A 26239-nucleotide genomic window follows, 5' to 3' on the forward strand; every position below is an offset into this window, starting at 1 on the left:
ATGGGTTTCAGCCCCTAGTATTTTCTCTCACACAGACATGGACTGTTAACGCTGGCTGCTGTTTAATACACAGATATTGGACCAAGCCATTTTAGAAGTAGAGTTCGTCCAAAACGTTCCCGGTTGTCTTGAAAAGAACCAGAAATAATGGTAAGTACTTCTGACTCGCTCCAAAAAAGGCAACAGCTAGCTCATGCTAATGCTAGCAAGGTGTATGGTTTCAGGAAGAGAGTGTGCTCGGGTAGTGACATGTTCCACCTGCGCTGCTTCCACCTGGTTCATGTCAGCAGGCCTTTCCTTAACACAAGCTCTCAAATATCTACTGAACACAACTTGTAGCTCTCTAAGTCAGTGCACGGTGTTTCTTAGGTGAGTTATCTAACGGTCTACCGCGAAGTTTAAATTGAAAAGCGAAGAGTAACGTACGTGTAGCTTTCCAATGACTTGTTTAGCGTAGGTTAATGAGTCTAGCCTCAGGTTTCAGTCAGTGTCAACACTGAAGGTGACAGTTACACCCGGCAGTAGTCACACCTGACAGTTATTCAACTGCCTCTTGCTAAATGCTCGCCAACATACAGCTTGAATGCATTGCACTGAACTGATCATTAGTCTTAAATGGACAGTATTTTTAATTAATGTGTTTGCCAAGGAATTACATCTCCGAGAATTGCACTTATGCATTTTTATGGAAGCCCATTTCCGCCAGTGTGATGAAAGTCCTGTAAGTCATTATAATGAGAAACATTCTCAAAATAATGACTTAGTATCTCAAAATAATGAGAAACCTTCTCAAAATAATGACTTAGTATCTCAAAATAATGCCTTAGTATCTCAAAATAATGAGAAACCTTCTCAAAATAATGACTTAGTATCTCAAAATAATGAGAAACCTTCTCAAAATAATGACTTAGTATCTCAAAATAATGAGAGACTTTCTCAATATTTTGACTTAGTATCTCAAAATAGTGAGTTGCTTCTGTTGCTTTGGGCATGAGGAAACAACACATGGTTTCTCATTATTTTGAGATACTAAGTCATAGTTTTGAGATACTAAGTCATTATTTTGAGATACTAACTCATAGTTTTGAGATACTAAGTCATTATTTTGAGATACTAACTCATAGTTTTGAGATACTAAGTCATTATTTTGAGATACTAAGGCATTATTTTGAGATACTAAGGCATTATTTTGAGAAAGTTTCTCATTATTTTGAGATACTAACTCATAGTTTTGAGATACTAACTCATTATTTTGAGATACTAAGGCATTATTTTGAGATACTAAGGCATTATTTTGAGAAAGTTTCTCATTATTTTGAGATACTAACTCATTATTTTGAGATACTGAATCATTATTTTGAGAAAGTTTCTCATTATTTTGAGAAAGTTTCTCATTATTTTGAGAAAGTTTCTCATTATTTTGAGATACTAAGTCATTATTTTGAGAAAGTTTCTCATTATTTTGAGATACTAACTCATTATTTTGAGATACTGAATCATTATTTTGAGATACTGAATCATTATTTTGAGAAAGTTTCTCATTATTTTGAGAAAGTTTCTCATTATTTTGAGAAAGTTTCTCATTATTTTGAGATACTTAGTCATTATTTTGAGATACTGAGTTATTATTTTGAGAAAGTTTCATTATTTTGAGATACTGAGTTATTATTTTGAGAAAGTTTCTCATTATTTTGAGATACTAACTCATTATTTTGAGATACTAACTCATTATTTTGAGAAAGTTTCTCATTTTGAGATACTAACTCATTATTTTGAGAAAGTTTCTCATTATAATGACTTACAGGATCTTCTTTTTTTCATCACACTGACAGAAATGGGCTTCCATACATTTTCAATTTGAATAGCATCATAAGGCTTTTCCTTTAGCCCACCTTAAGATTTTGGCCATTGAGGACAAATGAGCAATAGTCCAAACTATTAAGCACTAGTTTTGGTCTATCAGACTAATACAATTTTTCATACTTGAATACAGTGCATAATAACTATATGTGTACCAGACAAATGACTGAGTTGATGACCCCATAACTCCCCAGGCATTATGCAAATATCCCTTATACAAATTTTCAAGTATCCTGCTGCTATAAGACAAACATGAACCACACCTCTCTCCTTCTCTCTGTCAGATAGAGCATAGAGAGAAAGCCAAGACTGATAGAAATCAGACGTAAGTAAAGTCAACCAGTAGGCAGTAGATTTGTGCGTTGATTGTGTGAGTTGTAGAGTTTTGGTAAAGCTGTGTTAGTTCCAAAGTCACTGCAGTGTGTATTGAGTTTCATGGTTGTATTGTAAACAGCATTATTAAGTATTTGCCTATGAGCTAAATGTTCATGTATAGTGGTGATTGGTGAAACTGTTTAGCTTTCCTCTAGCCGTGATACATGCATATTTGCTCTTGTATGCAGAGAACATCGTGCCAAACTCCATTCAAAAATCTGATAATGTGAAGTTGCTTTGGATATCAGCAAAAATACATAACTCATAGAACATGACTTATTACTTTTTACAAGTTGATAGGATCCACTCTTTAATTCTGTGTATAACCAATACGACAAGCAGTATTTATTTGATTAAAAATTCAACTTGAACTTCAAATTCAACACTCATAAGTCATGTTTTATGAGTTATGTACCTTTGCCGATAAGTCTACATTAAATTGCCAGATTTTTTAATGGAGTTTGGTGTCATGTTTGCTCCATATAACTCTGTTGTATTTGTACAGTATGCAGATATTCTAGCTCAAATCTATACAAATCATCTTTACAGAACCTAGCCTATGTCCCCACTTTTGGAGTTTACTATTGCCTCCTCCTGTTAAAAGGCCTAGGCATGCTGACAACACTCACACAACACACACACACACACCCACACGATGGGGTTGTGTGGAACTGAATGGCCTGAATAGATTTATAGACCTGAAGGGACTGCCTGCGTTCCATTATTGAATCTGGTACAGATAACAGAGCTATTCTTGTGCATAGATTGCATCGTGGACTCCTTTTACAGTGTTCATGCACACACACACACACCTACACACACACCTACACACACACACACACACACACACGCATATGACTGACAGACATAGCCTAAACACAGTCTGGCAGCGTCCTCCACTCACATCTCTGTGTCTCTCTCTCCCTCCTCCTCTCTATCCCACCATGACTCTGTCTCCCTCTTCCCTTCTCTCCTTTTCTCTTTATCACTTCTCTCTCTCACACACACACACACACACACACACACACACACACACACACACACACACACACACACACAGAAAGAGTATGAAGTTATTTTAGAAGGTGACATTCACAGATTAGTGTAAGACATCTCTAAACAGTAAAGTAGTCCAAGGGATGTGAGCCAAGGTTAATGGAGAGACCAGGCCTACATTTAATCTCCCAAGCTCCCAGCCATAGAGGGAATGCCTTAATGAAGTGAAATGAAATCGATGAAAGCTGCGGCACCTTTAGCATTGCATTGGTGTTGTGTTGGTGTTGTATTGGTGTTGACGTTGCATTTGGCGTTGTGTCCCTGTTGGAGTTGCATTGCCGTTGCTTTAGTGTTGTGTTGACATTTTGTTGGTGTTGCATCAGCGTTGTGTTGGCATTGCTTTAGCATTGCCGTTGCTATTGCGATACGCTGCTGTTGATTTGGTGTTTGCATTGTGTTGGTGTTGTGTTGGCATTGCATTAGTATTGCCTCCTGCGCCCTGATGGCTCACCTGGTAAAGCTCGTACCATTCAGGCTTTGTCCTAACCGCAGCGGCATGCGTTCCAATCCGGCCCTTTGCTGCATGTCATCACCTCCCTGCTAGGCCTCCCAGTTAAATAGTAGCTAAACCCCAAACCCAAATCTTTGGTGAAGCCTGACACCTAATGGTGAAAAGTAGGGTACTGAACTGGCCATCTGCTATTGGCTGGTTGGACTTTGTGCCAGGTGATGTCACCACCTGTTGTGCTCTATAGAGGGTGACATCACCTGGCACAAAGTCCAACCAATAGCCCAATAGCTATGGCAAGTTCAGTACCCTACTGAAAGTAGCTGACTGACTCACTACCCATTGAAAGTTGAAAGTTGTGCGAGAATTGGCGTCAAGACCTAGACAGTCATGGTGGTATATGTGATATCACGTTGTTTGCACTGTTAAGTCCCATTCACACCTAGAGCGATAACTAACTGTAACACTAACACTGTAATGACATCGTCGGTGCCGACTATTCTGAGAAAAAATGGAGCATGATTACGTTACCGATGTGCTTTTTTTTTTTTACTTGTTCTTGCTCTTGGCTATGTCGTTATTTAACGACATAGCCAAAGGATTTGGGTTCATGAATAACAGCAAAAGCGAGAGGAGCTGGCAGAATCAATAATGCTCTTTTACAGCGCTTTCATGTCATTATTGTGCTTTGTTGAGAGCTAGTGGTAGTCACCAAGTGCAGCTGTTCATTTCTTTACCAGTAGGTGACTCTGAACACCACATCTACTGTGGATCAAAGAGGTTCTCCACGAAAAACACACCTGTAACTTCACCGTGGCTAAACGTTTTCAATAGGCTACTCGTTACCTTCTGATCATAGCCATTAAAAAGATTTGCATTTGCCCTCGGCAGATCAGGTTGAGGTTGGCCAAGACATGATGCTATTTTGTTAGTTAGCAAGATAACTAGCACTCTAGTTAGTGAGTATATCCAAGTCAGTAAACGAGCCTTACCGCTAATCCTAAGAGCTCTTCCGATCCCGACCGGTATGTCACGTTTCTTTTCAACATCTCTAGAGTGATGGTCTTTATCAAACAGCCCCGGGTTCCTCTGGACTTCTGTCATCAGTTCCTCAGCAAGCAATGCCATCACTGCAGTGAACTACTGAATTCTCCCACCCTGTCCTTTGTAGAATATTATTTTGATTGGTAGAAAATGTTTTATCGTTGTCTCTACATCCAAAAAAAACAACCAACAATATAACAATATAGTTGTCGTTTTGGATGTTTTTATAGTTATAGTTGTACACACAGACATTCTATTTACTTACAATGATTTACATCTTGTTATAGTTATAAGTATCTTTATTGTTATCATTCTAGATGTGAATGGGCCTTTAAAATTGTACAAAGTGCCACTTATATAGTATATCACTACAATGCAGAGGGCAGTACAGAACATGTATCATACTAGGGTGTGAAAGCCAAGAGGAGGCGAGACCTCAATGGCTTGCACTAGGTCAACCTAGTCTTGTCACCATTAGGTGTCAGGCTTCACCAAAGTTTTGGATTTGGGGTTTAGATGGGCGACCAGTTGGGCAATCTACACCATGAACAGACATATGTCATTCAGTAGTGCTGGAAATATTTGAAACAGCCAAGTTAGTTTCCTCCTGCTCTTCTTTGCTTTTAATGGCTGGTTACCAAGATGTAAAGTGCATAGCGCCCCCTGTACTGAGAAAAATGCACATGGGCAATAGTCTTGAGTAGCCTCCCAAATTACCAAATTAAATTTCAAAGTTTACTGAAGTTATTTGTTTACTTCGATTTTATTGCCTGTGGTGAAGCCTGACACCTAATGGTGAAAGGTAGGGTACTGCACTGCTCATCTGCTATTGGCTGGTCTTTGTGCCAGGTGATGCCACCACCTGTTGTACTCTATGGAAGGTGACATCACCTGGCTCAAACACCAGCCAATAGCAGATGGCTAGTGCAGTAGCCTACCCTACTTTTCACCATTAGGTGTCAGGCTTCACCACAGATTTGGGTGGGATTTGGTTACTCTTTAAATTGTTTTAAGTTGCAACACGACACGTTGTAATGAATGAATATTTTTGTGTTTGCACTATTACCATTCTGTTTAATCTTGCGCCAATCACAGATAATGTAGCCTGCTATGATAGACACCTGTTGGTCCCTCCTCTTGTGTGTTTTGACTGGGTAACAGCGCATTGAGCACCAACTGTCAAGTCCAACAACCGAGAGATAGGTTACACAAAAATTCTGCCGAAGAATACTGAAACTAAGCTTGTTTAGAATAACAAATCTAGAGATTTACTTTAAAATTTGTCCTGCAGTAAATCTCCATGGCTTTCCAGCAAGCTGTTACTTAACATTTCCATTCAGAGGCTTTGGGATCCAACGGTGAACTGCAGTGTTTTTTGGGACACTTACTAAAACCCTTAACTGACTAAACTTCTTTAACGTCTTTCAGTGGAATCATATCGTGATGATATGAAGATATTTTAATATCGTGACACACATTTCTGCTGTCTGAATTGATGATGACGAGCAAATTTTACTTAAAAACTCTCATAAAATGAGGTATGGTAGGAATATTATTTGAATATTTCAGTTTTGTTTGACACCACACCTAACATCACCATTCGGTTATCATCACGATATGATTCCACTGAAAGACGAGGATAATATTGAATTATCGCCCAGCCCTATTTCAATATATCGCAGAGTTATATGTATGGACTTATAACATGTCCTGACTTATTTTCAATACATCATGGAACAGGGGCAATATGCCAGTCTTTTGCATTGCACTCACACTTGCACACACATTGTTAATTTTCTATCCGAGTGTTGGGCTGTTTCACACATCTCTGATTAAAAAGTGTCAAGTTACTGTTTACAAATTCAATTTATAATGCATACAAGTTTTTAGTTCTTTTAAAGGAATAGTTCACCCAAAAATGAAAATCCTGTCATCATCTCCTCTCCCTCATGCCAGTTGAAACACAGGTGAAGTTTGTCCATATAACACACAGGGAGGCTGCAGCACAACTCCATAGCAGCCTTCTCCAAAACAACTGAAGTCAGTGGGGACCAGTTCTTCAGAGTTCCAAAAAGACCTACAGTATATTTACACCATCATTTAGTGCAAATCTGAACTACAGCTGATTGATTTGCAACAAATAATGGTGTATAGGTCTTTCTATTCACAGTGTGATTGTTTGGCTGTTTTTGTTTTGGAGCTCTAAAGAACAGGTCCCCATTGACTTCAGTTGTTTTGGAGAAGGCTGCTACCAAGTTGTGCTGCAGCCTCCCTGTGTGTTATATGGACTAACAAATTTCATTTGAGTTTCATTTGGCATGAGGGTGAGTAGATGATGACAGAATTTTCATTTTTGGGTGAACTATTCCTTTAAGGTCTACTGGTCTTTCTCACACAAGCGTATGGGGAAGAAAGGCATGTGTGTGTGTGTGGTCAGTTTACAAGCAGCAGTTTTAGAGATTAGTCTCTTGTGTGACAGAGAACATAATGTGACCAACTTCTGATTTTGTGGCGGTCCACCACAAATAAACCTATTTATGGGAAACACTGAAGGAAAAGCACTGAATAAGTTGTTCAAAACTCATTTGAGCCCAAGTTGTTTTTTGTGTTAGGCCTAAATTAATAAACAACTTCGCATTATTGGAAACAAAATTCAGTAAAATTTAGTTTTTGAACATATGGAATATTCCACAATTCTGTTGCCATGGTAACTATAGGGCCCAAATGTCAGCTGCATCGAGTTGGGCCTCCCTTTCACTTTCCCCCTGGCCTAACAGCTTTTCTGTTGGAATGGAGGAACGGTGGAACTGATGATTTGAGTCAGGTTTAGCAAAACAAAAACTTAATTTTCCATTTTTATATATTTGAACTGATAAACATTACTCAGACCTCTGTCCCCCCCTTCCTCCATAAGTTTTACATTTCTTCCTCCCTCTTGCTGTCTCTCGTTAATGTTTTCCTTTGTTCTTTTTCTTTCGTTCATTCTTTTTGTTCCTGCCTGTCTCTGGTTTAGATGCGTTTCATGCTGCTGTTCAGCCGCCAGGGGAAGCTGCGGCTGCAGAAGTGGTACACGGCCACCGCCGAGCGCGACAAGAAGAAGATGGTCAGGGAGCTGATGCAGGTAGTGCTGGCCCGCAAACCAAAGATGTGCAGCTTCCTGGAGTGGCGGGACCTCAAGATCGTTTATAAAAGGTAAAAAGCTAAAGCGTTAATGCTAACCAGAGCATTTATAAGCAAGAGCACACAAAACAACAGTTGCTACATTTTCAGGTTTTGAAAGGCAACCTGAAAATATAACAATGAAAAATATAATGAAGGGTATCCTGGTGGTTCAGTGGTCTAAGGCAGTGATTCTCAACCTTTTTCATATCAAGGACCCCTACTTTAGTGCACATTAGAGCCATGGACCCCCATTTGATGAGATTTTGTCTCTCGGACCTAAATCTGAAAATACTTCTATTGTTCAGATATGATTTTGTCCAGAATTCTATGACTATATGTTTATATTGTAGGTAGAGAGATAACAGAAACTATGATCAAAATAGTCATTCTTCTACATTCTCTAATTGTGTTAATTTCTTGTAAATGATATAATGGTGAAGTTTAACACGTTATCAATTTGCTGGGGACTCCCTGGAACCCCGGGTGGTCCCCGGACCCCACGTTGAGAACCACTGGTCTAAGGCGCATACCATGTAACCGCGATGTGCTACGTTCGCATCCGGCCTGGGACCTTTGTCACATATCATCCCCCCTCTCTCTCTCTCTACCATTTTTCCCGTCTATCTCTACTGTCAGCTATCAATTAAAAAAAGGCAAAAATGCCCAAAAATATTCAAAAAAAAAAAAAAAAAAGACATGAAATCACCAGTAACAGCTCACAACTACAACTTAACTAACGTTACTGCTAGCATGCACTTAGCAAAGCTTGCTACGGCAACGTTTCCTCCTCAACAAAGGATTAGATCCACTTAAAACAAAGGGGTATCACAAAACAATAACAAACAATATCAAAAACCTAAATCAATCAATCTAATGTTGTAAAATGACACGACTTACCTCATCAGGAAACCAGGGAACCTGAAATAATCTTCTTATAGCAAGCCAAACGATTTCTCAAGCAATTTGAATAGTAGAGAAATGTGAACTGGAAAAATCAATTTTCCGATGCAACTGTAGTGAAAATTGGCATTAGCAGGTGCAGTAACTTACAGGCTATCAGCTGACCTATAAAAGTTACTACCACAGGCATTTTTGACAAAACTGATTATGCTTAGTTTAGTTATGTTTAGCTGACCGACATGCAGGAGTGAGGCCAACATTTCTTTTATTGAAGATGGCTAAAATACAAAAGCTTCAAGATAAAGGGAGAATTTCAAAACAATGTCTGGGAATTAGGGCTGAACGATTTTGAAAAAATATCTAATTGCGATTATTTTGACTGATATTGCAATTGCGATATGATTTGCGATATTAGAGGGAATGATATTTTTTACATCATTATCAACATTTTCATTGAAAAACGTATTAAAATGATTATGGTGTGATTTTTGCGGGGATCTGTACCAAACAAAGATGTTTTCTTAAGTCTGTAGAATATGATGTGTAGGCCAGGACATCTCTGCAGCACCACAATATTTACTTTAAAATGCTATTTTGACACATTTCACCTTTAACAAATATTGTGCCTCCTGTGATTTGAAAATTGCAGTAGGCCATATTGCGATTTCAATAAAATTTTGATTAATTGTTCAGCCCTACTGGGAATATTTAACATCTAAACCCAACAACACAGCAGACAAAACAGAATGGCTTTCTAAAGCAGCGCTATACCAATATTTAAAATATAAGTATCCTGGAGCCTGATAGTGGTTGGTGAATATTTATGCTACCTAACTATCAATGAGGGAGTAGCCTGACTGCACACCTGCATACAGTATGTGCTAATTGCTCAAGCTATATGATTAGTTAAAGGAGAATAGCGGTGTCATTTAGAGTTACAGCCCATTTACTTCCTTCAAGTCAAAGTCAAAGTAATACATTTATGTGTTCTCACTCATGCATTGCATCTGCAGGCATGAAAGTGTTGAATAACATTCATGAAGGAATTTCTGTATTATCAGCACGAATATTCTGCTTAAGTTAACTATTTTTTTCCTTTCTTCCTAGTAATCAAAGGTGTATGGATGACTTGGTCCTTGATTAGCAGAAGTCTTGACAGATGGCATCCTCTACCTGAGGACTTAACATAAACCTTTGAATTGTGAGCTCCTTGATTCATGTTTCTTTTTGTTATGACTAAGGCAACTGATAAAATAAATAGATAAATCGATTTTAGTTTTTTAGTTTTAGTTTTTTTTTTTAGTTTATTTGCACATATTACAAACAGATAACAAACAAGAAATATATATACATAATAAGTCATAATAATAATAATAAAAAAGAAGATAAAAAATGATTGTGGAGGTGAGGTAAAAAGCCCAAGATGAGCTTATGTCAAAACCTCACCCAGTGGTGGAAAGTAACAAAGTACATTTACTCAAGTACTGTACTTAAGTGCAATTTTGAGGTACTTGTACTTTACCTGAGTATTTCCATTTTATGCTACTTTGTATTTATACTCCACTACATTTTAGAGGGAAATATTGTACTTTTTACTCCATTACATTTATTTCACATCTATAGTTACTAGTTACTTTTCAGATCAATATTTTATATTTGAAACATTTGATCATTTTTATAAAATAACTATAAAATAGCATTGTTATAGATTAGACTACCCAAAAGTATAGCTAAATTGTTAAGATTAGCTTCACGTTGACAACTTTAAAATGCTGCTTACATGTACATGTATGTCAATAAATCAGTATTAATATTCCAATAATTTATGAAAAATATAACTCTCTAAATGGGGACAGTTTGCATAATGAGTACTAGTTTACTTTGATACTCTAAGTACATTTTGCTGCCAATACTTATGTACTTTTACTTAAGTAAGATTTTGAATGCAGGACTTTTACTTGTAATGGAGTATCTTTACATTGTTGTATTGCTACTTTTACTGAAGTAAAAGATCTCAGTACTTCTTACACCACTGACCTCACCGAGGTTATACCAATGAAGTTACAATCATTGAGAGTTCATTTAAAGTATTAGATTAATCGAAGAAATAGTTGCCAGATTAATCAATTGCCAAAATAATTGTTAGTTTCAGTCCTACAAGATAACATTTTGACGCATCTCAACCCTAAACTAACCTTAACCCTTACCCTAAACTAAACCATATCCTAATTCTTATCTTAACCCTAAAACAAAGTCCTAATCTAGCCCCTTAAAGAAGAGAGAACCAGCCTTGAAGGATTTTCCTCATCTTTCTATCCTTGTGAGGACATTTGGTCCTCTTAAAATAGACAGTCTTAGAGTGGAGACAGGCTATATATAACTGAAGCATTGGGATGTAGTTGTCTCAAAAGGTTTCTGGCCTGTTTGGTGAGTGACCCTCATTGACCTATCCACCAAAGAGAAATGTTATCTGGGTTTGTGGCTTGATGGGTGTTAATTTTGGATCCTGGCACCAGTTTTGTCAACCAGTTTAGGTGGACTGGGATCCAGTTCGCTGGACTGTTTTCAACTGTCAAACAGCTGAAAACATAGCAGTCCATTGTCAAGATCTATTCCAATTCTTCTTCTAACTCTTCCAGTCTGCATATATACGTATGACCCCTGGGGTGATTTTGAAATGGAATTTGAGCTTGCAGAAAAACATTTGGTGAAAGTACCAAACATTTATAAAATTGAATTTTGAATTCAATCTTTCACAACGGTATCAAAGTAGTATTGAAGCTTCGGTCATTATGATAACACTACTGTACACACACGTCTGCTTCAGTCAATCAACAATCATCAGTCATATTCTGGCTGGCTTGACACAGGACAGAGCAAGATGGTTGTACTTCTGTAGTGAGCCAAGTCGACCTCTTACTACATTACTACTACAGTCCCACACTGTACTTTAGTCTCCGGATAAATTTGAAAACGGCATTTTCGTATCAAAAGTTTTCTGTCCAAACTAGCGTTTTTGAAAAGTCCCCCATCCACACTGAACCGCCAAAAATGCATAATTTCGTCCATGGGCATGCACAGAAGTCTGTTAGAACGAAGTCTGTTAGCTAGTTAAGTTTCCGAAAAAATGCCATGGTAGAGTTCTTCTTGACTCGAAGTTGTGCCAGCACAACATGCATGGATCGCATGACAATGATAAACCTCACATGACAGCGTTTTTCGAAAAGCCCCGTTTTCCCCGTCCACGCTACAACACGAGCCCGCGATTTCAAATTCATCCGCTTGGGAGAGTGTTTTCAGAGAGCTCCGTTTTCAGTGGTCAAAAACACAAACAAGGTCTTAAGGGGGTCGCACACAGGACGGGAAGAACCGTGTCGCGCCGCAGAGCAGACAGGACAAGGCACAGGTATACTACATAGGACGCATCGCACAGAGGGAGCCAGTAGACGTTAATATGTATAATAGATTAACGTTACGCTACAACTTACTGGTACATCCCGTTACTCACGCCAGCTGCCGACTTTTGTTGGTTATCCTTGAAGAATCTGTGATTGGTGGCGCATAATTCCGGATATTTACCTACTTCATTGATTAACCGTTCATCGTCCATCTTCTGTAGTTTTTATGCCTCCGCGCCGTGGCCGGCAAACGTCCACTTGGACTCAAGGATGAACTGATTAGATGGGATGGTCAAAGGTCAAAGGTCAAAGGTCAAAGGTCACTGTGACCTCACAAAAAGCGTTTTTGGCCATAACTCAAGAATTCATACGCTAATTATGACACACTTTCACACAAATGTCTAATAGGATAAAATGATGAAGTGGTGACATTTTATATCCAAAAGTTCAAAGGTCAACTTCACTGTGACATCATAATGTTTTGCTTACCACTGTAGCTGAGAAAACGATCTTGGGTCATTCTACAAAAACGGTGGAAGTGCTGTCACTTACTTTTGCAGACACCAAAATCCTTTTAGTTGACCCAATAATCACATTAATTATATATGTTCAATAAATAAAGACTGTCCTTGCAATGATAAAACAAAATCTATTGGTGGAGGCATACAACTGCGAGGCGGTTATTTCGAGTTTTTTTTTTTAGGGAGTTTCCTGTCGGTGCGACTTGATGTCAAAACGTACAGCTGCAGTGATCCCCTTCGGGATGTTTTAGATGGAAAACAAATGCCAGCTGACAAAATAAAAACAAGTTATTGATTTTAAAATATTAGATAGCTTGCTGCTTCTGTTCACAATGATACATTTCAAGCCACATATCTAATATTGATTTTTGGGTCTTGTCCTGTGTTTAATAGCAATAGTGGAAAACTTGAGTGGCACTCCAAGACTCCAAGCAGCACTGGAAGTCGTGGTGTTCACCTTCATTGTAAACACTTGGAATTTTTGGAAGTTGTATGTCGTCCGCCAGAGGCATCCGGTGTGCAACCCCCTTCAGTGTGGATAGAATGCCAAAACGGAGAAAAAAAGATGCATTTTCAAATTTATCCAGATTAGTTTGGACTAGGCCTTTGTTTTAGGGTACCACCAGGTTATGGAAATTCTGGGATATCATGGATTTTTGAGAGGTTTGTTCCAGACAGGGAAGGTCAGGAAATTGAATACATTTAAAGTATAATATCAAGTAATTTTACAAATGGGTCCTTACAGGAATACAGCAGAATGTATTTTCCAACTTTTTTACATTCATTGCATTAGATGGTTTTCAGCCCAACTGTGGAATCCACTGTGGAAACCAGAATGGAAAAACAACATTAACAAACCAGGAAGGAAGAACAGTCTTAAACAAGCAAATAGTAAACATGCTGTCCCCCACCAGTGATGTAGTTCCACCCTTGGGTCAGTCAGTGATTGCTGAGTGTCCTTGAAATATGAGTGAAATTGTATATAAGCATTTTGGTATGGGACAATGAAAGGACAGATTGACCATATATTTCTGTTGCCTACTCTCCTCAGAATTAGGCTTATAAGTTATATCTTGAAATGTAGTAACTGTAATTGTCCTGTTTTTACTCAATACAGTACAAAAAGTGATATATTGCACAGTAGGTAAGTGGTAATATGATATAAGTAGTCAACACTGAGGCACAGTGGTAGTGCAGTGATGATGCAATAACAGAACAACAGTCCAACAACTGGACAATAACTACAGTGTCTTGTGGTTAGAGGTTTGCCCAAAAATTCTCCATTGACTCTCACTTCAACACATCAACCCAGTCTGATGTCTCCAAGTGTGTAGTGTGTGTAGACTATTATGTTACCTATGATAACTTTAATTGTGTTGCTTTACCACTGAGTCCCCATTCATTGTCCCCCACATTGTATGATAACTTTAACTGTATGACCTGCTTTACCACTGAGTCCCCATTCATTGTCAATGCCGCCCCCTAGCGGCACAAAGTCAACGTTACAGTGTGACTAACTAACTAACAAACAAACGAACAAACAAACTAACGGACGGAGACCGATCCATAGTCCCCCCTTTGGTTATAGCAGTTATAGTTGATTGGGAAGCTTTGAATGGCTGGAATCAACTTGTTGTCCATTTTGTACTTGCCAGGCAGAACTGTTCCTGAAACAAAATCATACTGGTAGTGAAACAAGGAAGTGCAGCAATCCGATGGCTGATGAGCATGAAGAGTTCAGCTGCTGGCAACTTTTCTCGTCCGACAAGCTTTTTGACCATCCACACAACAGCCGTGTTTCCCTGATAGCTCGGCTCTGTAGGAAATGAATGGACTTCCGGGCCGGGGAGTGGTTGATCATATTACTGGCAGTGTGAATACATAGTTAGTCATTTCGTGAAATTACTCAGTCGTCCACTTTAATAGCTACATTTGATACGTCATTTGTGTAAGCATTCGGACAGCGAGCTGTCAGTTTTTGTTTTTGGTCTTTTGTTGTTTATCCAGTATCGACTCAATAGATAATGAAAACAGTTTTTTTTAACCTCATATTCATCTTTTTTATGTGCCACTGCAGATGAGTCAACCACAGTTCATTGTCCTAATGCTTTTTACTGAAGGCATTTAGGACTGAATGTTGAAACTATTAATTCCCAAATGTATTCATTGTGTGCCACAGAGTCAAAAGCTTGTCAGATTTTTCTGAAAAAATATGAATTAGCTGAAATATTTGTGATCCTTGTGGGGAATATAAGCTTTGGAGAGCAGGATGGTGTCAGTAAAATGCTCACTTCTGAAATGTTGGACCTGTAGCCTTTAAACACAGGTCATTTATCTGTGGCTCCTTAAATTGACCAAATTTAAGGCTGTAAAAAGTAATAAAATGTGTCCAGGATTTATTTTTCTCCATGCCATAACAGGTTTCTTTGTGCTCCATGTCCACTCATAGGGCCTCAGGGTTAGCACTACAATATGCATCCTATCTGCTTTACTGAACACAGTTGGAGTTCAAGTCCCTTAACAATTTGTTTCTTTATTTTGAATGTTTAATTGGTCTCAAATTCAATTCCAGGTAGCATTAAGAATGTATTAAACTTGGCTCTTTGAAACCTGCAGATACCCTGAAAACTACTCCTTTGTTGTGAAGAAGGCATCTTCATTCAGCATCTTTACACTCTTCAATCAATCAATCAATTAATCAATCAAACTTTATTTATATAGCATCTTTCAAACAAATGCAATTCAAAGTGCTTTACAAGTGATTGACAAAACGTAGGATGTTAAAAATGGGTTTAGAGACTAATGCACACCAAAACAACCAAAACCCAATAATAACAATAAAAGATGGGTAGTTAAGATAATAAAAGATAAACAATAAAAGATAATACAAGCAGCAATAAAAATAATATTACAAATAAACTTATGAAATACTATACAAAATACATTGATTATAGTAAAACAGTAAAATGTTAATAAAATAAAATAGAATAAAATAAATAATAATGATCAACAGTGAAATGTTGATAAAACAAAATAGATAGAATAAAGATAATAAATACAATAAGTATAAATACTAAAACCATAAAATTAAAAAACACTACATAAAGGACAGACTGAATAGATGGGTTTTTAGTTTACGTTAAAAATATCAATATTTTCAGCTCCTCTCTTCCCACTACAGTGTTAGCTTTCCAGTTTAACTATGCCATTTAAAGCTTACATACAGTTGATTCTTGGCTGATCCAGAAACACTCAATAGTCAGTTAACGTGCTCACAAGCTGTATTGAAACTCACTAAGTATCACTAATATCTACTATATTTTAACAGATTTTCAGTGTTTCAGTTTTTTCTCCCGGTCAGTTCATGTCAGTGTGTGGGATTTCTGCTCCGCATTAGTCACTGTATGACTCACACAGGGACTCCATCCCTTGTTGAGGAAATATCCAAGACCACAAGGAAGCATCGTAAAGCAAAGTTCTCCCTTGGAAAGATATTCTAGGCCCATATAATTGCCTTGTTAGAGGGCTGGTGTACTTTTTTTCATTTATGTCGACTGGTCCATTCAAACTCGTTTCAGTAGAGTAGTGCAGTGTGCATATATGACCAGTGGGGGGCACTGTTCTCCATTTCCCCACACTCCTGGTACAGACTTTCCATTTCAGGTTATTTGTCTGACTCTTACCCAGAGAGACTTCCAGTGAGATCAACGGCAGAAAAAGCTTAAATTCCCTGATCACCAACATTAACAGCAACCAGGGGTCAGAGGTCACATCAGCCTGACAATAGATGGAACAGATATTCCTGTGAACCCAGAATGACCACAGGGAAAGAAGTGTGAGCTGAGATGAGAAAGTTGTTTTTTAGTATCTTCAAGGACAGGCAGAAGAGAAAGAAATGATTTATGAGTCATGATTTAATATGGTATAATACAGCAGTGTTTAGATCTGTGGAATAAATGGGAGAACTGTCATTCATTTGTGGGTTGTTAACAAGTCTTAAAACCAACTTCTCTAAATTTAAGCCTCTAAAAGTATTAAAATGTCTTTAAAATGTTATTAGAGCTCTTCACCATGCAGTGACCAGTTTCTTTTGGCTGCATGTCCACCCTTACAATAATACAGAATAGGGTTAGTCGTACAATATGCATCCTATATGCTTTACTAAACATAGTTGGACTTCGAGTCCCTTAATAGTCTTATTTTGCCCATTTATAGTTTGATTTTTCATTAGCTGTGTTCAGTCAGAAATGTTTTTTCCAGCTTTGTTTCTTTATTTTGTTTTTTTAAATTGGTTGTAAATTGAATTCAAAGTAGCATTCAAAATATCTTAAAATGTCTTGGAATTATGTCTGAAACTTTTATATACACTGGTTTTGGACTTTCCACTCCCTTCACTTTTGTTCGCCCCCACAGACCAATAAAACTGCCTTTGTGTGTGTGTGTGTGTGTGTGTGTGTGTGTGTGGTTACATGGGGGCTGTGAAGGTGGGTGGACAGGGTGAGACCCAGCCATTCCACCCTTTTTCATTGATCTGACTGCTGTTTGTAAGAAGAAATTGGCTCTCACACACACACACACACTCACTCACACACACACACACACACACACACACACCCACAGATCAGCTTCTGCCAGGGCTCATTACTGTCAGCAGAATGCAGAGGCGGGCAAACTAACAAAAACCAAAGCCAAACCACACAGCCATTGCTTGTGTGTGTGTGTGTGTGTGGGTGGTCAGTTCAGCACAAAGGGGTTTCCTGCAGCGGGGGTGGGCTGAAGGAATACTTCACCCAAACATGTGATGGAGACTTTGCAGCGTCACAAATAGGAATGAGACAACAACCGGTATTATCACGGTAAACAAAACAATATTGGTTATGACACCGGCCCTAATTTTTAATTTTTATTACTGTCTCGTGAACGCGATATCTCAGGAACACCTGGAGGGAATGTCATTACATCTGGCACAAACGTCCACTTGGACTCAAGGATGAACTGATTAGAATTTGGTGGTCAAAGGTCAAAGGTCAAAGGGCAGTGTGACCTCACAGAAGACGTTTTTGGCCATAACTCAAGAATTCATACGCTAATTATGACAAGATTTCACACAAATGTCTAATAGGATAAAATGATGAAGTGATGACATTTTATATACAAAAGTTCAAAGGTCAACTTCACTGTGACATCATAATGTTTTGCTTACCACTGTAGCTGAGAAAACGATCTTGGGTCATTCTACAAAAACGGTGGAAGTGCTGTCACTTACTTTTACAGACACCAAAATCCTTTAAGTTGACCTAATAATCACATTAATTATATATGTTCAATAAATAAAGACTGTCCTTGCAATGATAAAACAAAGTTTATTGCCATCACAGCCCTATTACAGTGACCACCTTGAGAACCGGTGACTTTTTGGGAGGCTGAAGAACAAACAGAAACACTCAGCACAGCCCCCGGTATCTCTCGTCTGTCATCATTTAATCCGCCGCCACTTGGTGGGAAGTGAACAGCGTCACAGAGGGAAGTGTCCGTGGTAAACACATTAACGTGGTCATGGTCGGAGTTGTGGATAATCAGGCCGTGAGCAGTAATCGGCGTCGGCGTCCCCATCAGATCCTCTGCCGAGTCTGACGACCACGGAGCGGTCATAAAGCTGCTTTATGACGTCTTTAAAATTCCATAGTGACACTGCTCAGCACTCAGATAGAGAATTAACCAGTGGTGGAAAGTAACTAAGTACATTTACTCAAGTACTGTACTTAAGTAAAGTACAAGTATCTCAAAATTGTACTTGAGTATTTCCATTTGATGCTACTTTATACTTCCACTCCACTACATTTCAGAGGGAAATATTGTACTTTCTACTCCACTACATTTATTTGACAGCTTTAGTTACTTTTCAGATGGAGATTTGACACAATGGATAATATAACAAGCTTTTAAAATACAACACATTGTTAAAGATGAAACCAGTGGTTTCCAACCTTTTTGGCTTTTGACGTCTTACAAAAAGCAGTGTGTAGTCGGGTCACATTTCAGATGTCTATGAGTTGTTAACAGCTCCACCAAATAGTGATTTTTCCCTCTAAACCTCACATGGTTTCATTTCAATAAATGTTCAAATGATCCAATATTTCAGCAAAAATCAAAGATTAGAGAAAAAGTCCAAAAACTGAAAACAGATTTGTGTATCAGAACTTTGTTTTTTCTTCTTTCCTCTCCCATTAATCATCTCACGACCCCTCAGATTTATCTGGTGACCCTTTGGAGGGGCCCGACCCCTAGGATGGGAACCACTGGACTAAACTAGCTAACTGTATATAAAGTAGTTCAAACTAGCTCCACCTCCAGCAGCTACAACAGTAACATGCTGCTTACACACTGATGCTTCAGTATTAATAATCTAATGATGTCATATATAATAAAATATCAGTCAGAGGGACCAAACCACTACTTTTACTTTAATACTTTAACTACATTTTGCTGCTAATACTTATGTACTTTTACTTAAGTAGGATTTTTCATGCAGGACTTTTACTTGTAATGGAGTATTTTTACATTGCTGTATTGGTACTTTTACTTAAGTAAAGGATCAGAGTACTTCTTCCACCACTGGAATTAACATGAGTGTAGTGTGAAGACTGCCGTGTTGCCCCTGTTTACTATTCTTCTACTGTTCTGCTGGACACACTGCTGTCTCACTGTAGGTCAGGCTGTGAAGTATTTAAAATAAGTCAGAGTGCTGCCTCTTTGGAACGGTGTGTGAGTTGTAGGGTGTGTGTGTCTCGTCTCCTTTCCGCGGCTTCAAAATAATTATACTGACGGGGAAAAAAACTGACCACTGACACAGCCCATCGTCGAAGTCCAATGACATCATACATCGGCACAACCCTGTATATGTGTGTGTGTGTGTGTGTGTGTGTGATGGCGTGATACAGGAATTAGTCATTAGTCTGTTAGTCTCTTCAGTATACGAGTTTGAAAGGTCTGTAACTCCTGTTAATACCGTTTTCCATATTACTTCTTTGTTTGCCATGTTAGTGCTGTCTGCTTTCTTATACACACACACACACACACACACACACACACATACACGTGTACGTATTTTGTGTGTAACAGCACAGTTGTGTCTGTGTTTTTGAATATTGTGTGTGTGTGTGTGTTCCAGTCTGGTCTTCTGCTGGGGAAAAGTTATAGAATAGTTATAGAATATTATATTGAGAAGATGTTCTTTCTCTCTCTGTTGTGTGTGTGTGTGTGTGTGTGTGTGTGTGTGTGTGTGTGTGTGTGCAGGTATGCCAGCCTGTATTTCTGCTGTGCAGTAGAAGAGCAGGACAACGAGCTGATCACCCTGGAAGTCATCCATCGCTTTGTTGAGCTGCTGGATAAATACTTTGGCAGCGTGAGTCACTCCTCCTCTCTTTTTCCTCTCTCTCTCTCTCTCATTTTCTAGCTCTGTTGTTCTCTCTCTTTCGCTTTCTCTCTTTAGTCCATTTCATTTTTTCCACTGTACAAGTTTTAGAAAGTTCTGCACATAGCCCTGGACTAACTAGGCAAGATAAGGTTTGATACTGACTCATTCTTAAGTGGAATAGCTTTAACTTCACTTCTGACTTTGCGTGGTTGAAATTGGTTTAGACCACTTTTCTTTCTGCCTCATCATGTTTCTCTTTGTCTTCTTATCTCATTGTCGTTGTCATGCCATTGTCCGTTTTATTGTTTTGTTCTGGCACCTATTGCATGCTCAGCCGTCCTGGTGGGGAATCCCTCTTAGAACTGGCCCATCTAAGGTTTCTTCTTTTTTTTTGGGGGGGGGGGGGGGGGGGGGGTTTCCTTGTCTTCACTGAGGGTCTAAGGTTGGTGGTGTCACGTAGGCTAGGCTGAGCTAACAGGGTTCCTATGCAGGTCTGGAAAGTCTGGAAAAGTATTAAAAATGAATTTGATCATTTCCAGGTCTTGAATAGTTTGGGAATTTGAAAAAAATGTCTGGAAAAGTATGGAAAATGTTGCGGTTCAGGTCCGATACACACATAATTCTAGCTTCTATGTTGTTGTAGAGCCACTTTGAGTCCACAGTTTTTGTTGATGTGCAGAATAATGTTCAGATAGAGGGACGCTCTTATTACCCAGCCGCTGTCAGCATGCATTATATCAAATACCCACCAAAATCAAATCCAGTCAAGAACATAGGGTCTGGGAAAAATATGGAATTTTAAAATGGAAACCGTGTAGGAACCCTGCCAATCATCTCACTTATTCTGATATTTGTCACTGTGAAGAACAATCTTCATCTATACAGTGATATGACCTAGTTAGCAGGGGCAAGATGTCTATCTGCGTAAATCATATTGAACACCAGACAAAATCTTCAAAACAAATCAAGGTCTGGAATGGCTCTAGAACATTAGAGCAGGCCAGCAGAGGCCTTGTTATTATAACTCGAAATAATTCAAATTGAAAATAGTGCAAAACAACTCTTGTCTGTATGCTCTGCTGTATTAATCAATTTGAAAAAGAATAATCTTAAATATCAAATAATAAAATAAATATCAAACAAGCAAACTCCTAAATACCAAATAAAAAAATAAATACAAATAAAAATAAATATCAAATGAGAAAAATCTTAAATATCAAATACACTTTTCTACGTAGTCGTAGAAAAGTGATTTACATTTCGTATCTTGGATCTAAAGTTTTGAGTAACTTTAATTCTTTATGGTGTAAATTGGAATCATGTCCATAGCTATATGGAAAGACACCGCAGACGTTATCTCTTTCCATTTGGTGCTCGTCCTCCCGTAGAACATGGAACAAACTTTACATACCACAGTGGTTTGATCAGTAGTGTGCCTGAAACCAAGTTACATGACCTTTTTTAGGAACAGGGCTGTGTCCACCACGTGATACCGGATACACATTACAGGCTAACGTTAGCTAGGCTAGCATAAACGTTAGCCTGACTAAAGTTCGCCACAAAACGGCAGGCTGCCGGCTCTTGGTCCCGCCCCTGCTTCATCCTTATTGGTTGGTAGAACTCTGAAGTGACATTGATGAGCGGTGCGCTTCAGACAAAGTCAGCCTAGAACCAAAACAAGGAAGGGGGCGGGGCGGAGTTGCTCTTCGCGCGATGAGAGCGGGAGCCGTGAAATATTGTGTGAAAGATTTCAAGTAGTAAGGAAAGAAAACTCGATTATAATTTTTTCAAATCATGCATCAACAAAACATCGATCAAATCTACATGCACGATATATCGCCCAGCACTAAATGCAATCTGTAGAGAGTGTTTGTATTACCGTATTTCCTCTAATAGTGATCAGTAGTCAATTAAAAGCTGGGTCTCCGATAATGTCCGGGGCCGTGGTTGACACGAACAAATAAAGGCCGGCCCCAAATACAGGCTGGGGAAAAAAATAAAGGAAAAAACAACGGTGGATACCGGTAAACTCCTGGTACCTGTTATATAATGTAACTGTAGTTTGTAGTAACGTACAAGTGCCACAAGATGGCAGTATGCCACAAGACGGCTCGGCCGGCGGAAGTCTCTGGAGCGTGCCGTCGTCGATTACCGTAATTATCGGTAATGCGTCGCAGTAACAAAAAAACAGCTACCTAACAAACCCCAACAGAAGCAGATCAGAAAACAAGGAGGCTTCGTACTAAAATATGAGCAAATATACTTATCAAACAGAGGCCCCGGCCAATATTAGAGGAAATACGGTAAGTGCGTTTTGTAGTCGAACGTAATGTCAACGTATGTAAAGCGCAGCACTTACATTTAGGTTTTTATACTTCTGCATTAATGTCCGCGTAGCATGTTGTTGAAATCCTGTACACAGGGTGGCAGTGTTTAAAAAAATAAAAAATAAAAAAAATCATATCCCACCAAAATGAAACAGAAAAGAGGAACAGGAAGCAGATCACTGGTCACAGTCACCGGTAAAAACAACATGACTATAGCAATGCAGCTGGATGATGATCGCCCCTATGATCAACCAATCAGAGTGTGCGACTCGACGCATGCACGCAATACATCATAATTCACATAAAATACCCGGCTGATGTCTAAGATTTATACCTTTTTAACCAATCAGTCATAGATCTGTTTTGTCTTTAAGTAAGCTGCACATCAGTTGTAGCTTAGAGAATGCCTACTTTAACCTTCTCATATATAACACATCTCAACATATCCCAGTACAAATGAATCAGTCAATAAACCACGATCACCTCATCCAGCTTTTTAACTCCTGTTCTGTGAGCTGGAGCTACAGCGATCCTTATAGTGTTGAACATTGTCATTTTTGGAAGCTATTAGTAGGCATCAGTTTATTTCATTTTCATCAAACCTCAGAATTGTACTTAAGTCCCGTTTACAAAATTATACCTGGGTCATATAATTAAATTTTGTCTGAAATTTGAAAATGTTCCACCAAACAGATTCATGCTTCAACTCCCAGAGGGCCATCCTCATTGTACAGTGCATATGTAGAACACTTTCCATGCAGGCGGTTGCATTGCTCCAGTATATATTTTTTTTTGCTATCCTCTGTCTTGACTTGTGTTAGGTGTGTGAGCTGGACATCATCTTTAACTTTGAGAAGGCCTACTTCATCCTAGATGAATTCCTCATGGGAGGAGAGATCCAGGACACGTCTAAGAAGAGCGTCCTCAAAGCCATCGAACAAGCTGACCTATTGCAGGAGGTACTGTACTGTATGTGTTAGGGTTCCACTCACCTGGGTAGTGATATTTTGGGGATTGAAGCTGCCAGTAGTAGCTTATGGCTCATGACATAGCTGGCCTATCCATGTGTAAATAAATCATAGGTTTTATCCTAACATAGTACGTACAGGCTAGTGTGTGCCACTGCTAATGCATGAAAAGTTTTCCTTCCAGCAAATAAAACTTTTTTATTTGATCTGGCAGTTGAAACGGTGAAACCAGTGACCTATTTATTGCAAAGGAATATTCAAATAATCTGTTTTTATGACCCATCCCTAGTATGTACACACACACACACACACACACACAAACTCAGTGAAATTTCTCAAGCAATTTCTGCTCTTGCTCTGCTGTCTTTCTCTCTCCTTTCTGTTTTCTCTCTCTCTCTCTCTCCTTCTCTCTGTGTCTCTCTGTCTCCCTCTACAGGAAGACGAGTCGCCCAGGAGTGTATTGGAGGAGATGGGGCTGGCGTAGTACAGCAGCTCCACCTGATTACACAACACCATTGACAGAGACTCTGGATACTAATGCACAGGGGCTGGATGACTTGGGGAGGGATTGGGGCTGAATCTGAATCTGGGGTTGAAGAGGCTCGGATAGGAAGAGTTGGACCAGCATTGGGTCAACCTCTGTGTCTCTATGGCTCTCGGTACTGCTGTACAGGGTTGGATGGGGGATAGAGGGGGCGTTGCATAGAGAGGCTGTTCAACACCGTGTGTGTGTGTGTGTGTGCGTGTGTGTGTGTGAGTGATTTAAGTGGGAGGGACTTCCTGTGGGTCGAGGCAAGGGGTTCCACTTAAACTTTTTAGTGAATTAAGATTGATAAAGACTACATAGGACTATGATTACTGGCAGAACCTTAGAGCTTGCCATCAGTTTCAAGCTCTGTATAACTACAGCTCATGGTACCGGGTTGAATTGGGTGTTTGGGGTGTTGTTGTGTGTGTGTGTGTGGGGGGGGAGGGGGTGGGGGGGTGGTTGGGCGGTTGGGTCGGGGGTCAATTCACCCATTTTTAGACTGAGGTACCAGTGGAGTCCAGCTTTGCTATTTAGTTACTAAGAGTTAATAAGATAACAAAATGACCATGGATACTGGTGTTAGAGCCATAGTGAAGCCTCTGCATTTTTAAAGTTTGACTGAAGGTATAGATGGATAAACAGTCACACCCTGTTGGGGAGGTACTGAATGTGGGGTGAGACTTGGTCGGGGGTTTTGGGACAAAATAGGGAAAAAGCTCAACAGGGTGTCATTTTAAACATGTGTTCTAGTACTACTGAATCCAGAAGTGTTGGCCACCAACATCTGTACTTCAGTATATTATTGAAATTATCCGAACGACAACTGACAGTATCAGTGCTGACACTGAGTTTCTTCATCAAGAGCTGGGCTGATTTACTATTCGAAATTCATTCATTTATTTATCTGTGATTGGTTCATCTTGCCGGTAACACTTTACAATAAGGGTCACTAAGTTAAGGGTTAATTAATGCTTAATAAGGGTTAGTTAATGCTTAATAGGCATTAACTAACCCTTAATTAACAGTTAACTAATGTGTAATTTCCTAATGGTGTTCATGTTAACTAAGGTATTAATTTATACATTATTTAATAGTCATCTTTATAAACTATTAAATAATGTATAAATTAATACCTTAGTTAACATGAACACCATTAGTAAATGATTACCAGACACATTAGTTAACTGTTAATTAAGTGTTAGTTAATGCTTAATAAACATTAACTTAGTGACCCTTATTGTAAAGTGTTACCATCTTGCCTAACACAACAGTCTCTGTTTGATTAGCCCCATTGTGGATTGTTGATAATGAACCAAAGAGATTTAAGATTTGCATTATAGCCTAAAATTTAGCCCGTTTTGAGTGTGGACCAGTCATATGTACCGTAAGTGAACTGATCTATCAGACAAGTTGAGAATGTTGAGTCTGTCGGCCTCTTCCTGTCTGTCTTATGCAATTTTGTGAAGCGTAACAGAGCAGCGCATCCCCCTCTCTCTTCATCTGAGTCACGCCAGACCAGAGAAACCAAACGCTGAGAAGTAAATGAAAGGATTTCAGTTTAGCGCATCAAGTACCAAGTGTGTCTCATGGCCCCATATATACACAATTATTTTTTTTTCTACTTTTTTTTTGGCTTTACATCTGGTTGTTGTCTGTTAGCTCTTTGTGAATGACCACCTTGGGCAGGATGATCCACCATCGGTGCAGCAAGGCAAAGTGAAAGTTGGAAACAAAATAGAGCAAAGTTTGATTTAGAGGTGATGCTTCCATTGGTCAAGCTGTCATTTAAGTTAAACCAAGAGCATTTTTTCATGTAGTTCAAACACCTGGAACCAGTTTTGAATGTATTTTGTCTAAGGTCCAGTGTGTGCTCCTGCTGTGTTTCTATGTTATGTATGACATGGTTACTTCATAAGATGCTGTAGAGGGGTGTGAGTACACTCCCTATACTATACAGTTAGTTAGGATATGTACAATAGGTCATCCTCATTATTCGTCCTTTGAGATCAACCAGATTTCCACCTGGAAGAGCTATATTCAGGTAACCCATTGTTGTTTTTCTCCAAGCTGCTTTGGTTATCTCACCCAGCAGAATCAGATCCACTTCAGTCCAGTCAGTTTAGGAAGAAAATTTTCACATTCTTTCAGTGGAAAAACAGTTTTAATTTACTATTCTGATGAAATTGCTTCTGAGGTTCTTTCTTGACGAATTATTTAATCAATTATTTTAAATC

The 26239-nt window shown here is 38.9% G+C and overlaps 1 protein-coding gene across 2 annotated transcripts; it reads left to right on the top strand.

Annotated features, from left to right (window-relative positions):
• On the top strand, positions 1 to 24421 carry ap1s1 (adaptor related protein complex 1 subunit sigma 1). 2 transcript variants are annotated; one of them, XM_071512709.1, is made up of 5 exons: positions 1 to 150; positions 7797 to 7975; positions 20061 to 20169; positions 23330 to 23467; positions 23913 to 24421. In XM_071512709.1, the coding sequence occupies exons 1-5, from the start codon at positions 148 to 150 to the stop codon at positions 23958 to 23960; spliced, it is 477 nt and encodes a 158-aa protein (XP_071368810.1). In that variant the 5' UTR covers positions 1 to 147; the 3' UTR covers positions 23961 to 24421. The 2 variants fall into 2 exon arrangements, with proteins under 2 accessions (XP_071368810.1, XP_071368811.1); XM_071512710.1 differs by lacking the exon at positions 1 to 150 and having other exon boundaries at positions 7797 to 7907; positions 20146 to 20169.
• Positions 24422 to 26239: the final 1818 nt, after the last annotated feature.

The sequence above is a fragment of the Centroberyx affinis genome, unplaced genomic scaffold (assembly GCF_046629955.1).
Source record: "Centroberyx affinis isolate AG114_WGS23_722 - 3 ecotype Tasmania unplaced genomic scaffold, CSIRO-AGI_Caff_v1 ptg006465l_1, whole genome shotgun sequence".
Classification (NCBI taxonomy): domain Eukaryota; kingdom Metazoa; phylum Chordata; class Actinopteri; order Beryciformes; family Berycidae; genus Centroberyx; species Centroberyx affinis.